The 14,059-nt window shown below is 45.4% G+C and overlaps 1 protein-coding gene across 1 annotated transcript; it reads left to right on the top strand.

The window, feature by feature from the left end:
• Positions 1–61: 61 nt before the first annotated feature.
• LOC5504614 lies at positions 62–12,825 on the top strand. Its single transcript, XM_048725565.1, has 12 exons — positions 62–191; positions 519–805; positions 1,211–1,349; positions 1,890–2,059; positions 2,955–3,137; positions 3,873–4,017; positions 4,573–4,883; positions 5,619–5,766; positions 7,277–7,578; positions 8,023–8,161; positions 11,648–11,998; positions 12,422–12,825. Exons 1-12 carry the CDS (start codon positions 107–109, stop codon positions 12,601–12,603), a joined length of 2,442 nt encoding a protein of 813 aa, XP_048581522.1. The 5' UTR covers positions 62–106; the 3' UTR covers positions 12,604–12,825.
• The last annotated feature ends 1,234 nt before the right edge of the window (positions 12,826–14,059 follow it).

Genomic DNA, 14,059 nt, shown 5'->3' with positions numbered 1-14,059 from the left:
TTTGCAAGCGCGCACTTTAGTAATGGATATATTCTAATTGATATATTCCGCCTGATGACGTCACACTGCACGCGCCTGCGCACTTGAAGTCCTCCATGCTTTCAGCATGAGGTGGCACGTGGTATGGTGTTCAGCTGTTTTACTTATCTGCGTAAGCGCACAAACAAACCCAAATGATGACTCAGGCTCAGGTAAGGTCGGTTTTGAGGATGAATTTTCTCTACACAATATCCGTGCGGTACAAAATGCGAATTCCTGTTTTGAAATATACGCTAAGTATCAGCAAATAGTCAACCTATCGGACCTTACCATATATATCGCGGTTAGGTGAAATATGTTTGCAAAAAGAGCGAGTAAAAGAATACACTTATATATAACAATAAGACACGGGCCCATAGATGTACACGAAATAATAAGACACGGGCTCTTAGATTTACATATAACAATAAGACACGAGCCTATAAATGAACAAACAACAAAAAGGCACGGACCCAAAGATGTGTAATCGATTATTGTAGAGACGTGTGTAAATCGGCTGGAATTACAACAAAGCCAATTCCAAGCCAGCTCATTCGCTGACGAAGCCAGCAAGCCCGAGCATGCCACTCTTCACGGCCAAGAGGCATGGCGCGCCAAACCCACGTCTCAGTCAGGAGAGTACTTGCATATTGATCTTGGCCGCACGATGGAAGTTCGCCGCGTGCTTACTCAAGGGGACCCTCGCAATGACTTGTGGGTAAAGACGTTCGATATCAAGTTCAGCGCTGATTGGAAGGACTGGGGCAGAGTTAACTCTTCCGACGACGTAAGTATGCGAGAATCACACATTAACAAGCACATACGTCTGACGGTCTTGGAATCACAGGACCAGAAATCGCTCTTGATTTACGGGATAATGGGATAAAACAGCGCCCAAGAAACAAGATTTCAATTTATTTTTAATTAATTAAGGATTTTGATTAGAATTCAGGCCCCTGCTATTGAAGCCTGTTTACCCTATTCCATTTATATCACTCTTGTAACTCGAGTTAATTGGAATGAACTCTTTTCTCTAACAGAGCGAGTCCCTGGTCATTCTTCTTTAACAATTCTTCTGTAATTATTTTTCTTGAGTAGAAATAAAAACAACGCAGGAAGGACAGCGACGTGTTCTAGAAAAATAACAGATCAGTCACGTTAAATACTTACTCTTATCTCTGCCTTGTCCCAGAGCGGCACATTTGACGGCAATAACGACAGGACAAGTGTCAACATCCACGAGGTGAAATTCACAGCGCGCCACATCCGTATTTACCCCTTGACGTGGAACACGGGCATTGCACTTAGAGTTGGGCTATACGGCTGCTCCAGTGAGTATGTGTACTTAGACAAGCATAGGGACGAGAAGAAACAAATCGTTCACGGGTACGCAGTGGTATGCGCACCACTCAAGAAAAAGTAAAGTAGGGCTGTTTTTCATTGTAGTTGAATGTCTTTTGCAGTTGATAAGAAGTAGAGATGTTCTTTTTAGATCTTCTGTGGTCGAGACCCTTTGCACTAAAATTACGCAATGAGAAACAAATCAGAGCAGTTTTTGGGTAGATCTAAGTAGTTTCAGTTTAGTTTCAGTTTCAGTTTATTTTTTGTCACTAAAGGTACAATTTTTAACATAAGGCATAATAGTAATGATTCTACAGGGTGTGACAAGGAGGCCCGTTGGAAACCACAAGGCTTATACGAGACGGACCTCTTTAATCTTAACAAAGAAATACATATTTAACAGTACGGACAGTCAGGATAATTTTTTAAATATTTGTTTGGAGAACATACTTTATATAAAAACACACACACAAACACGAGAACTCTAGAATCGCTCAATAAGAAATATAGTAGAGCTACGTTTTCTGTAGATCTGAGTTGTAGCCGTGACCCTATTGGAGTCGCTTATAAGTCCGTCATCCCCAACGAGATGGTGTGGGCACCTTCTGCTGGCAAGAAGCATCACGCTCATCACGGCAGGCTGAATTCCAAGCGAGGTGCATGGTGTGCGGTAGATGGCGAGGACGATGTATTTCTACAGGTTGGTGCGACATACATCAATCTTTCCTTTTCCTCATACTACTCGCCCTCATCACTGCCGTCATTATCATCGTCACCATCATCATCATTACCACCGTTATCAGCATCATCATTACTCATATCACAACTACATCCACAATCGCTATTTTCATAATAAACAGGCGCGTACACAAGGGGTGCACAGGGTGCGCGCGAACCCCAAAAGTAGGTCATTTCTTGTTGAAAGAGTGTCACAAATTATTATTTTCCAAATGATACTATGTCTGCGCATCCCTCCCCCCCTTCCCTCAGCAATTCCCGGGTACGCGCCTGAATAATAATATCACAGAACCATCATCACCCCCGCCATCACTATCATCCTCATCACCCCCCGCCATCACTATCATCATCACATCCGCCACCACTATCATCATCATCACCCCCGCCATCACTATCATCATCATCACCCCCGCCATCACTATCATCATCATCATACCCGCCATCACTATCATCATCACCCCCGCCATCACCACCCCGCCACCACTATCATCGTCATCACCCCCGCCATCACTATCATCATCATCACCCTGTATCTGTATGATTCAACCGCCATCAACACCACAACGGAACTAAGTAGAATCCTCCCTAGCCAGCACAAGCTTTGATCAAAGCATCCCTCAATTATCATTCTTCTAGCTACTAGCCAACTTTGGAAGCCCAGAGTCTTTTCAGTCTTTTATTTTGTCTGATGCTCGTCCTCATATGTAGCACATTCCTCTCCACACCACTCCTTGCCTATCCCTTCCTGCCCTTCGTCTTCCTCTTTAACCCTGATGCTTGTCGTCCTCATATGTAGTACATTTCATTCCACTCCACACGACTCCCTACCTCGTCCTCAAATTTGTGTCCCCCTTTAGATTGATCTCGGTCAGCCGCACTTGCTCTGCGCCATCGCCATCCAGGGGAACCCTGTGGCGGATCTGTGGGTCCAGTCTTTTCTCTTACGGACGTCAATTGATAAGACCACGTGGTCGTGGTATCGCGAGGCGATTAACTGGCGCGGTACGGAGAACACGGACAACCTGAAGAGCAACGGAAAGGTATGCTATGCTTAGTGAGCATGCGCGTTGATGATGAATGACTGTAAGATGCTATCCTTAAGGGGATTCGCTAATGGGGTTATTAGCATTCATTCTTTTACCTCCTTCTCAAATTATCTTTAAATAGTGGTACGTTTGCGTCAAGCTATAGTACCCAGGCCAATCTCAGTTCCAGACAACGTTACCGTATCTTTGTGATAGCGGCGGGGTATGATACACTTTGCCTTGTGCGCATGCGCTAGTTGGGTGACTATGGGGTTCGCTTGCGATGAAGGGTTACCACGAGATACTCTTGCCTTGTGCGCATGCGTCATACTCCACCACGGCTCATATCTTTGGTCGAGGGGCTCCGGCAAAGGGACGGTTGATGCTGGGTGTTTTCTCTTGTGCTCGCGAGCGTAAAGAATTCAAGTTTAAAGTTTATCTCGGCAACGTTACAACAAATAGGTACATGTACGCTGAGCTGACAGTGGCGAGAAGGGCCACGGGAAGCCTTGTGGTCCTATTGAGGAAATTGATGTAAGCTTGTTAGATACTGTAAAAATCGCTGTCTATATCGCTATAGCGTGACTGATATATTTCTATTCACGCTGTTTACATTTACTATTTCTAAATCTTACCTCTTTACGGTAAGATGCTCCGTTTTCACATAAGCTTTGAACGCGATATGGGTCGTGACGAACACGCTGGTTTCAGTAACGGTAGCCCGCTTTGTATAATACTTCGTTTCCACAGGAGTTGTTTGGAAGCTTTGATCGCAATACGGTCGTGACGAACACGCTGGTTACAGTAACCGTAGCCCGGTACGTGCAGATCTTCCCCAAGACCTTCCACGGGGCAAGATGCATGCGCGCGGAGCTGTATGGGGCGACAATGGCAGGTGATTTAGAAATAATATAATAATTAGAAATAAATATAGCTGTTATTGTGGCTTTTGTTTATACTTAAAGAAGGTCAATCACGCCGCAATTTCAGGCTCCCGCTCAATCCCGCCGTTGTACAAAAAGCCACATTTTCATATGATTCAACCGAGTGACAGGGATACTGATTACAATCAGATATTGTCACCCAAGTTCCAGACTTAAACTGATGACAGTTTTTGAAGTTACCTTGCAAATAAGCTGGATTTTCAAAATGTCAACAATAACAAAGAAGAAGCTGGTCGACATTCTTTAATGTTAAATGCCAAACCATCACATTTGCTATTAGCAGATGTTGAAATAAGATCTTTGTTCGTGTGATTCCGGGGAAGTGAGGGTTATAATCTACAGATTTGGGACAGAGCGGATGCTTGTTGTACCTTTAAGCGTCTAAAACCAAGGCATTGTTATCTCTAGTATCCTTGTAGATTGTCGGAATCTCTCTTGTTAGAGGGAGGCTTGCTTCTTGTAACATGTAGAGACATGGATTTGTTTATTCGTTTTGTTACTTATAGCATGTGGCATGTCTCCAGTTGGCGTCGAAGATATGGGTTTATTACCCGACCACAGGATAACAGCCTCTAGTTTCTACGACAGCCGCTTTTTACCGAAGAACGGCCGACTGAACAGCAAAACAGCTTGGGCAACTAAGAGAGTGGACCAAGATGATTACTTGCAAATCGACCTTGGGAACCCTGTTGTGTTATGCGGGGTGGCAACACAAGGCGGTGGCCCTGACTATAACGAGTTTGTAAAGCGCTACTTACTCGAGACGTCTATGAATGGATACAAGTGGGTCGCGTACAAGACACAAGACGATAGACAGGTAAGGGAGAGGTAGTCGGGTCAGGGGTAGGGGTAGGGGTATGGGTAAGGGGAATGGGTACAAGTGGGTCGCGTACAAGACACAAGACGATAGACAGGTAAGGGAGAGGTAGTCGGGTCAGGGATTGGGGTAGGGGGAATGGGTACAAGTGGGTCGCTTAGAAGAAACAAGACGATAGACAGGTAAGTGAGAGGTAGTCGAGTCAGGGGTAGGGGTAGGGGTAGGGGGAATGGGTACAAGTGGGTCGCGTACAAGACACAAGACGATAGACAGGTAAGGGAGAGGTAGTCGGGTCAGGGGTAGGGGTAGGGGTAGGGGGAATGGGTACAAGTGGGTCGCGTAGAAGAAACAAGACGATAGACAGGTAAGGGAGAGGTAGTCGGGTCAGGGGTAGGGGTAGGGGTAGGGGTAGGGGTAGGGGGAATAGATACAAGTGGGTCGCGTACAAGACACAAGACGATATACAGGTAAGGGAGAGGTAGTCGGGTCAGGGGTAGGGGTAGGGAGAATGGGTACAAGTGGGTCGCGTAGAAGAAACAAGACGGTCAAAAGGGAAAAGGATAAGGGGGTGTCATCGATGGGGGTTCAGGGAAGCGAAACAGACGGATAAACCTTTATAATTCTACTTTCCACCTGCAAAAAAGGACTACGGGGTTTCTGAATTATCCCTAGCCATGTACTTAATTATCTTTTAAATTAGCAAACCTAACTAACAATTGCTTCGTTTTTTGTTAGGCACACCTTTTCCCAGCAAACCAAGATAAGCATCGAACTAGTTACAACGGGCTACCTGTGCCGATTATCGCCAAGTTTATTCGAATTTTTCCCAAGGATCACTATGTGCACAAGACTATGAAAGTGGAGCTGTACGGCGTGGCGGCAGGTCAGTTTATCCCTACATATTGCCGCATGTATGTCAGTTTATCCCTATATATTGCCGCATGTGTGTCAGTTTATCCCTACATATTGCCGCATGTATGTCAGTTTATCCCTACATATTGCCGCATATATGTCAGTTTATCCCTACATATTGCCGCATGTGTGTCAGTTTATCCCTACATATTGCCGCATGTGTGTCAGTTTATCCCTATATATTGCCGCATGTGTGTCAGTTTATCCCTACATATTGCCGCATGTGTGTCAGTTTATCCCTACATATTGCCGCATATATGTCAGTTCATCCCTATATATTGCCGCATGTGTGTCAGTTTATCCCTACATATTGCCGCATGTAAATAATAGATTATCACCCTTATCGACGCGAATTTATAATAAGTAAAACTAAGGATTGTTTTGATTGTCTTAAAAACACGGATGACTTTATAAGGGTAATAAAACCTGCCGCGTAGGGGGGGGGGGGGGGGGGGCAAGAAGCGCGAGTACCATACTCCGCCCGTCAAGAAAGCTGTCTAACCCTATTAAAGAAATTCTTATCCTGCACAGACCCGTCGGTTAATCTTCTCTAGCGCATGCAATATAGCCGATAAAAGAAATGACAGGAAAAAAGTAATAAAGCCATAAAAAGTACTGAGAGTAATAGAAAAAATAAAGAGGTAGAGCCGATTGCCCGAGGATCGAACCTCCTCAGATCAGATGTAACGAGAGAAAAAATAGACCATACTTCCAGACATACGCTGAAACGCCGTATGGCAGCTAAAGCTTTACGGCTAGGCTGAAGATTTCGGCCTCAGCACCGCTATCTAGCGAACTGTACAACACAAAGGAACCTGAGGTACCCGCGCATTAATGGGGAGGCAATAACCAGGATCCCAGGCCTGTCTTAGTCGGTTACGCCACGCACAGCTCGCTGAGATGTAGACTGAATAATATCGGAGTCTTTTTCACGCTTGTGTCTCTTGGGAATTAGCCTCTTGCTATAGTAGTGTGACCTAGGTTTAATACTGTATATTGCCGCATATTAGCCTATTGCTCTCTTTGCTCAGTAGCGCACGTGCTTATGACATCTTTTCGTGTCGCCGCCTTTACCCTTTTGCTCTCTCGTGATCAGTCGCGCACGTGTATATGACATGTTTCGTGCGCAGAAACATATGCAGATGGTTCATGTTCTTACACTTTCATCGCCATCGGAAGAGGGACATCGCAAATGCCATATATCACGCTCAAAAACTGGAAATAATACGGTTCATGGAGAAGCGGACAAAATGAATTTCAAAGTCAACAAAAACAATACAGAAATATGCATAGAATTCTTACTTAGTATCAAGATTTTGAATGCTACTCAAAATTGCTCGAAAAATTTGTCCTGTTAATTTGGACACACAATGAACATATAATACCACAAAATTATACGATGTCTCAGTTATGAAATAAAATCAAACCATTGTCACGCGGATCCAGGGCCGTCAATAAACTAAATATATTTTCTCTAACAGCTGGCCGCGAAGCCGTGGGAATCGAAGTAACCCACAAAGCTTTACCTTCAATTTCTGACAACCAGCTTACAGCCTTCAGCAACCTCAATAACCAGACCAGAGCCAGTGCTGGTCGCCTGTATGGACCCAGCGCATGGTGTGCTAAGGAACAGGAGAGGTCGCAGTGGTTCCAAGCGGACCTGTTGAAAGTTCGTGCGGTGATCGGGATAGCGACTCAGTCTGCGGCTTCACCGCGAACACGGGCCGTAGAGACCTATCGCTTGAAGATGGGCGTGACACAAGACAAGTGGACTTATACTGAGGTACGCCTCTAAATTATCTCTTATTAGTCAGGTGTCTTAGAGCCAAAAATAACCTTGTCATTTACAGAGATGGCAAGAGCACCAAATTTGATACTTAAAACCCTTAGACCTAACTAATCAAAATCAGAGGGGCCTCCCAATGCAGTCGGTAAGCAAGGTTTGACCCATATTTCTGTATTGAGCTAGCTGTGGTGAATATCATTGTTGCTATTTGAAGCATTAAACAATAGATAAAAGCGTTTTTGGGATAAAGAGTAATGCATTTGACCAAGTTTTACAATTACCGCGAAACGAACCAAAACGCAGAAACGCGACGCGGGACTGTAAGGTATCTCTCCCTCGTGAAGCAGTCATGCTTTTCTGCGATAGCCCTCAAGCTCTTCTTTTCCTGCATTCTAGTGAGAGCAAACAGTTTTAGTTTAATATTCTTTTTTTTTTTCTCAGCATTTGCTTGGTGCCTGGGATGATGTGACCAGCGTGAATTGGTTATCGAGTGCGGAGTCTGCGCGCTTTGTGCGCTTCTCTGCTTTTACTTGGTCTAGGATGATCTGCATGCGAGTAGAGGTGTATGCACACGACAACAGTAAGTACTGCGTGTCTAATCACCATGCGAGTAGAGGTCTACGCACACGACAACAGTGAGTACCGCGTGTCTAATCACCATGCGAGTAGAGGTGTATGCACACGATAACAGTAAGTACCGCGTGTCTAATCACCATGCGAGTAGAGGTCTACGCACACGACAACAGTGAGTACCGCGTGTCTAATCTACATGCGAGTAGAGGTGTATGCACACGATAACAGTAAGTACCGCGTGTCTAATCACCATGCGAGTAGAGGTCTACGCACACGACAACAGTGAGTACCGCGTGTCTAATCTACATGCGAGTAGAGGTGTATGCACACGACAACAGTGAGTACCGCGTGTCTAATCTACATGCGAGTAGAGGTGTATGCACACGATAACAGTAAGTACCGCGTGTCTAATCACCATGCGAGTAGAGGTCTACGCACACGACAACAGTGAGTACCGCGTGTCTAATCTACATGAGAGTAGAGGTGTATGCACACGACAACAGTGAGTACCGCGTGTCTAATATACAGGCGAGTAGAGGCCTATGTAACCACAACAGTGAGTACCGCGTGTTTAGTCACCATGCGAGTAGAGGTGTATGCACACGACAACAGTGAGTACCGCGTGTCTAATCACCATGCGAGTAGAGGTCTACGCACACGACAACAGTGAGTACCGCGTGTCTAATCACCATGCGAGTAGAGGTCTACGCACACGATAACAGTGAGTACCGCGTGTCTAATCACCATGCGAGTAGAGGTCTACGCACACGACAACAGTGAGTACCACGTGTCTAATCTACATGCGAGTAGAGGTCTACGCACACGACAACAGTGAGTACCGCGTGTCTAATCACCATGCGAGTAGAGGTCTACGCACACGACAACAGTGAGTACCGCGTGTCTAATCACCATGCGAGTAGAGGTCTACGCACACGATAACAGTGAGTACCGCGTGTCTAATCAGCATGCGAGTAGAGGTGTATGCACACGACAACAGTGAGTACCACGTGTCTAATCTACAGGCGAGTAGAGGTGTATGCACACGACAACAGTAAGTACCGCGTGTCTAATCAGCATGCGAGTAGAGGTGTATCCACACGAAAACAGTGAGTACCGCGTGTCTAATCTACATGCGAGTAGAGGTGTATGCACACGATAACAGTGAGTACCGCGTGTCTAATCACCATGCGAGTAGAGGTGTATGCACACGATAACAGTGAGTACCGCGTGTCTAATCAGCATGCGAGTAGAGGTGTATCCACACGAAAACAGTGAGTACCGCGTGTCTAATCACCATGCGAGTAGAGGTGTATGCACACGACAACAGTAAGTACCGCGTGTCTAATCTACAGGCGAGTAGAGGTGTATGCACACGACAACAGTAAGTACCGCGTGTCTAATCAGCATGCGAGTAGAGGTGTATGCACACGATAACAGTGAGTACCGCGTGTCTAATCACCATGCGAGTAGAGGTCTACGCACACGATAACAGTGAGTACCGCGTGTCTAATCAGCATGCGAGTAGAGGTGTATGCACACGACAACAGTGAGTACCGCGTGTCTAATCTACAGGCCAGTAGAGGTGTATGCACACGATAACAGTGAGTACCGCGTGTCTAATCACCATGCGAGTAGAGGTCTACGCACACGATAACAGTGAGTACCGCGTGTCTAATCAGCATGCGAGTAGAGGTGTATGCACACGACAACAGTGAGTACCACGTGTCTAATCTACAGGCGAGTAGAGGTGTATGCACACGACAACAGTAAGTACCGCGTGTCTAATCAGCATGCGAGTAGAGGTGTATCCACACGAAAACAGTGAGTACCGCGTGTCTAATCTACATGCGAGTAGAGGTGTATGCGCACGATAACAGTAAGTACCGCGTGTTTAGTCACCATGCGAGTAGAGGTGTATGCACACGACAACAGTGAGTACCGCGTGTCTAATCAGCATGCGAGTAGAGGTGTATCCACACGAAAACAGTGAGTACCGCGTGTCTAATCTACATGCGAGTAGAGGTGTATGCACACGATAACAGTGAGTACCGCGTGTCTAATCACCATGCGAGTAGAGGTGTATGCACACGATAACAGTGAGTACCGCGTGTCTAATCAGCATGCGAGTAGAGGTGTATCCACACGAAAACAGTGAGTACCGCGTGTCTAATCTACATGCGAGTAGAGGTGTATGCACACGACAACAGTGAGTACCACGTGTCTAATCTACAGGCGAGTAGAGGTGTATGCACACGACAACAGTAAGTACCGCGTGTCTAATCAGCATGCGAGTAGAGGTGTATCCACACGAAAACAGTGAGTACCGCGTGTCTAATCTACATGCGAGTAGAGGTGTATGCACACGATAACAGTGAGTACCGCGTGTCTAATCTACATGCGAGTAGAGGTGTATGCACACGATAACAGTGAGTACCGCGTGTCTAATCACCATGCGAGTAGAGGTGTATGCACACGACAACAGTAAGTACCGCGTGTTTAGTCACCATGCGAGTAGAGGTGTATGCACACGACAACAGTGAGTACCACGTGTCTAATCTACAGGCGAGTAGAGGTGTATGCACACGACAACAGTAAGTACCGCGTGTCTAATCAGCATGCGAGTAGAGGTGTATCCACACGAAAACAGTGAGTACCGCGTGTCTAATCTACATGCGAGTAGAGGTGTATGCGCACGACAACAGTGAGTACCGCGTGTTTAGTCACCATGCGAGTAGAGGTGTATGCACACGACAACAGTGAGTACTGCGTGTCTAATCAGCATGCGAGTAGAGGTGTATCCACACGACAACAGTGAGTACCGCGTGTTTAGTCACCATGCGAGTAGAGGTGTATGCACACGAAAACAGTGAGTACCGCGTGTCTAATCTACATGCGAGTAGAGGTGTATGCACACGACAACAGTGAGTACCGCGTGTTTAGTCACCATGCGAGTAGAGGTGTATGCACACGATAACAGTGAGTACCGCGTGTCTAATCTACATGCGAGTAGAGGTGTATGCACACGACAACAGTGAGTACCGCGTTTCTAATCTACATGCGAGTAGAGGTCTATGCGCACGACCCAGTAAGTACCGCGTATCTGGGGCCACTTGTCTCGTTTGTATCATATCGCCGTAACGCGAATGATGCTTTGCCGCATATGGTAACAGTAAGTATCGTGTTTCTCGTTCCGTTAATATTCATGTTTTTCGATAAAGGATGTGAGCGAATAAAGCTACAATTTTACTCTAGCATGAAATGACAAAAGGGGCATTGGCGACCGGTACTGAATAACCCTTCAGAAGCCAACCTTCGGAACAGCAATATAAGCTTTTAATCATCCAATTTAGGATTTGGAGAGCAAGAACTTTAAATAGATTAATTTATCCTCTTCAAGTTAGTTTTACGACTAATTGCATGTCCTGTTGATATTTAAAATCTGTCAAAATTTCAATCTCCATTGTAATGTAACCAAATTTGTTCTTTTGTCTAGTTGCACCATTCAAGATCAACATGGCGACAATAAAAGGCACCCTTATTGCCGCACCATCCTCGTCTGCCACTATTCGCTGTGTTACTAATGGTGATAAGCATACCCGTATTGTCTGGAAATACGCCGGCGGACGCGACGTCACACATCTGTCCAGCGGTCAGCTTTACAAGGCGGGTGAAGTCATCAGCAGAATGCAAGTGAACTTCACTAGTGTTGATGACTTCCGGCGGAAGTACCCTTGTTCCCACGTGACTGATCACCGCGTCAAGTGCACGCTCTTGTACGGGTGTCGTGCAGATTACGGGATCCTCGCGGGTTTACCCGTAGAGAAAGAGCTCCACATTGAGCTAGGTAAGCAGGTGAAGGAGGATGTTGTCGGAAATAACAGTTTTTTTTAGCCACGCAGAGATGGGGTGTTTGCACGCCATACTGCATGACGTTGCGCGGTTTTGTTGTTACGCTGTTCGGCGTACACTCACGCGTTTCGACGATCAGGAGCGTATGAGGACTGGATTACACCCATTTCTTGAAAATGTTTTATGTATTTTATTATTATCTTACGACGTAGTATTACATTCTTTTATGAATTTAATTTACATGATTTCTTTTTATTTCTATTGAGCTGGAAAAACAACAACACGCAACCCGCGGGGATGTAGGACAAAATAAAAGGAGCAATTTCTCACGCGCAGTGGTGGGGTGGTGGTTATTAAAAATAGAAAAGGTGTTACTAGTAATACATTCTTTCCTTTCCCTTTTATACTTTTTCCTTAGATATTAGAGAGCCTACAACGCAGCCAACCGAAACTGAAGTCGAGCCCACAACGAGGCCAACAGCTATTGAACCTACAACGCCAAACACAGCAGAACAGCGAGATGACACTAGCTCGTCTACCGCACCGAGGGCCTGGGCTCTACTCGTCCTTCTTTTGACTTTATTGATTGTCGTTCTTTGACACCAAGAAAGAGAGAGTATGACGTACATATACGTACGTACGTATACACCAAGAGAGTATGACGTACTTCTCGTTGATACTGATCACTCACATTAGGCTGGTTAAAGGATCCATAGTTTGTACACCTTCCATCTGTAATGCAAATAATCCCGTTTTTTTTATTCTGTTTATAGAAAAACCTCTCCCGGCATGCATTTATTTATTAAAAGAAGGATAACAAAGTGTGAATGTTGATGTTTAAAAATGTGTTTAATATCTTAATTAATGGGCTTCTCTGAGACTTCTATTAGCTGCACTGAATGTTATAGGCAGATCACAAAACTAGTTTTTATTGTTGATATACATTCTCTGGACGCAGTATAGTTCATACTAGAGCTTGAAGAATAGATGGGCATCTTCAGACGCTTTTTAGTAAAGGGGAGGGCGCCAGTGGCAGGCTCAATGATCTCAGGGGTCTTGCATCAAAATGAGGCGAATTTATAATAAAGCGAAACTAAGGATTGCCTTGATTGTTTAGAAACACGGATGACTTATAATATACTTCATAATACAACCAGATGCGTAGCGGTGGGCGCAAGAAGCGTGAGTACCTTACTCGCCCGTCAAGGAAGCTGTCTAATCCTATTAAAGAATATCTTATCCTACACAGACCCGTCGGTATTAATAATCGTCTCCCAAGAGATAGATGGACTTTGCTGCTTTCAAACAACAGCATTCATTCAGAAGAAATAACACACCAGCGTAGACTCTTCTTGAGAGATGTGGCCGCTGTGTACTGCACTGCATAGCAGTGGTTAGATCCAGGCGCGTACACAGGGGGGTGCGTAGGGTGCGCGCGCACCCCCCCCCCCCCCTTGGCGGCAAAAAACTTATTAAGAAATCTTCAAACACTATGCTTTTTCCATATGATACCTATGACTGCGCATCCCCCCTCGGCCTGGGAACGAGCCTTAGATCAGGGTATAGTTCTGACAGGGTTCAGCTAATGCATACCTTACTTGCAGGGGTATTTGACATTGGCGGGATGTATATTGTATAAATCTCATAAGGGGGCCATTTTCTGTTTTTTCTCTGTTTCTATTAAAATATTTTGATTATTATTATTTTTTCATGAGCCTATCTTCTCTATAACCGATAAAAGAAATGACAGGGGGAAATTGATAAATCCATAAAAAGTACTGATAAGTAAAAGAAAAATAAGAGGTAAGGCCGATTGCCCGAGGATCGAACCTCCTCAGATCAGATGAAACGAGAAAAAAAGAGACCATACTTCTAAACATACGCTGAACCGCCGTGTGGCAGCTAAAGCTTTACGGCTAAGCTGAAGACTTCGGCCCCAGCACCGCTATCTAGCGAACTCTACAACACAAAGGAACCTGAGGTACCCGCGCATTAATGGGGAGGCAATAACCGGGATCCCAGGCCTGTCTTAGTCGGTAACGCCACGCACAGCTCG

The sequence above is a fragment of the Nematostella vectensis genome, chromosome 3, assembly GCF_932526225.1.
Source record: "Nematostella vectensis chromosome 3, jaNemVect1.1, whole genome shotgun sequence".
Taxonomy (NCBI): domain Eukaryota; kingdom Metazoa; phylum Cnidaria; class Anthozoa; order Actiniaria; family Edwardsiidae; genus Nematostella; species Nematostella vectensis.
The sequence above is the reverse complement of the archived record's forward strand: the minus strand, read 5'-3'. Positions and strand labels throughout refer to the sequence as shown.

Excerpts from the sequence above, each read along its gene's own strand:
- LOC5504614 (XM_048725565.1), top strand. The coding sequence starts at position 107 with ATGAGGTGGCACGTGGTATGGTGTTCAGCTGTTTTACTTATCTGCGTA. Across the intron at positions 1,350-1,889 it reads TGGGCTATACGGCTGCTCCA|ATCTGAGTTGTAGCCGTGAC; the intron begins GTGAGTATGTGT and ends CGTTTTCTGTAG. Across the intron at positions 11,999-12,421 it reads AGAGCTCCACATTGAGCTAG|ATATTAGAGAGCCTACAACG; the intron begins GTAAGCAGGTGA and ends CTTTTTCCTTAG.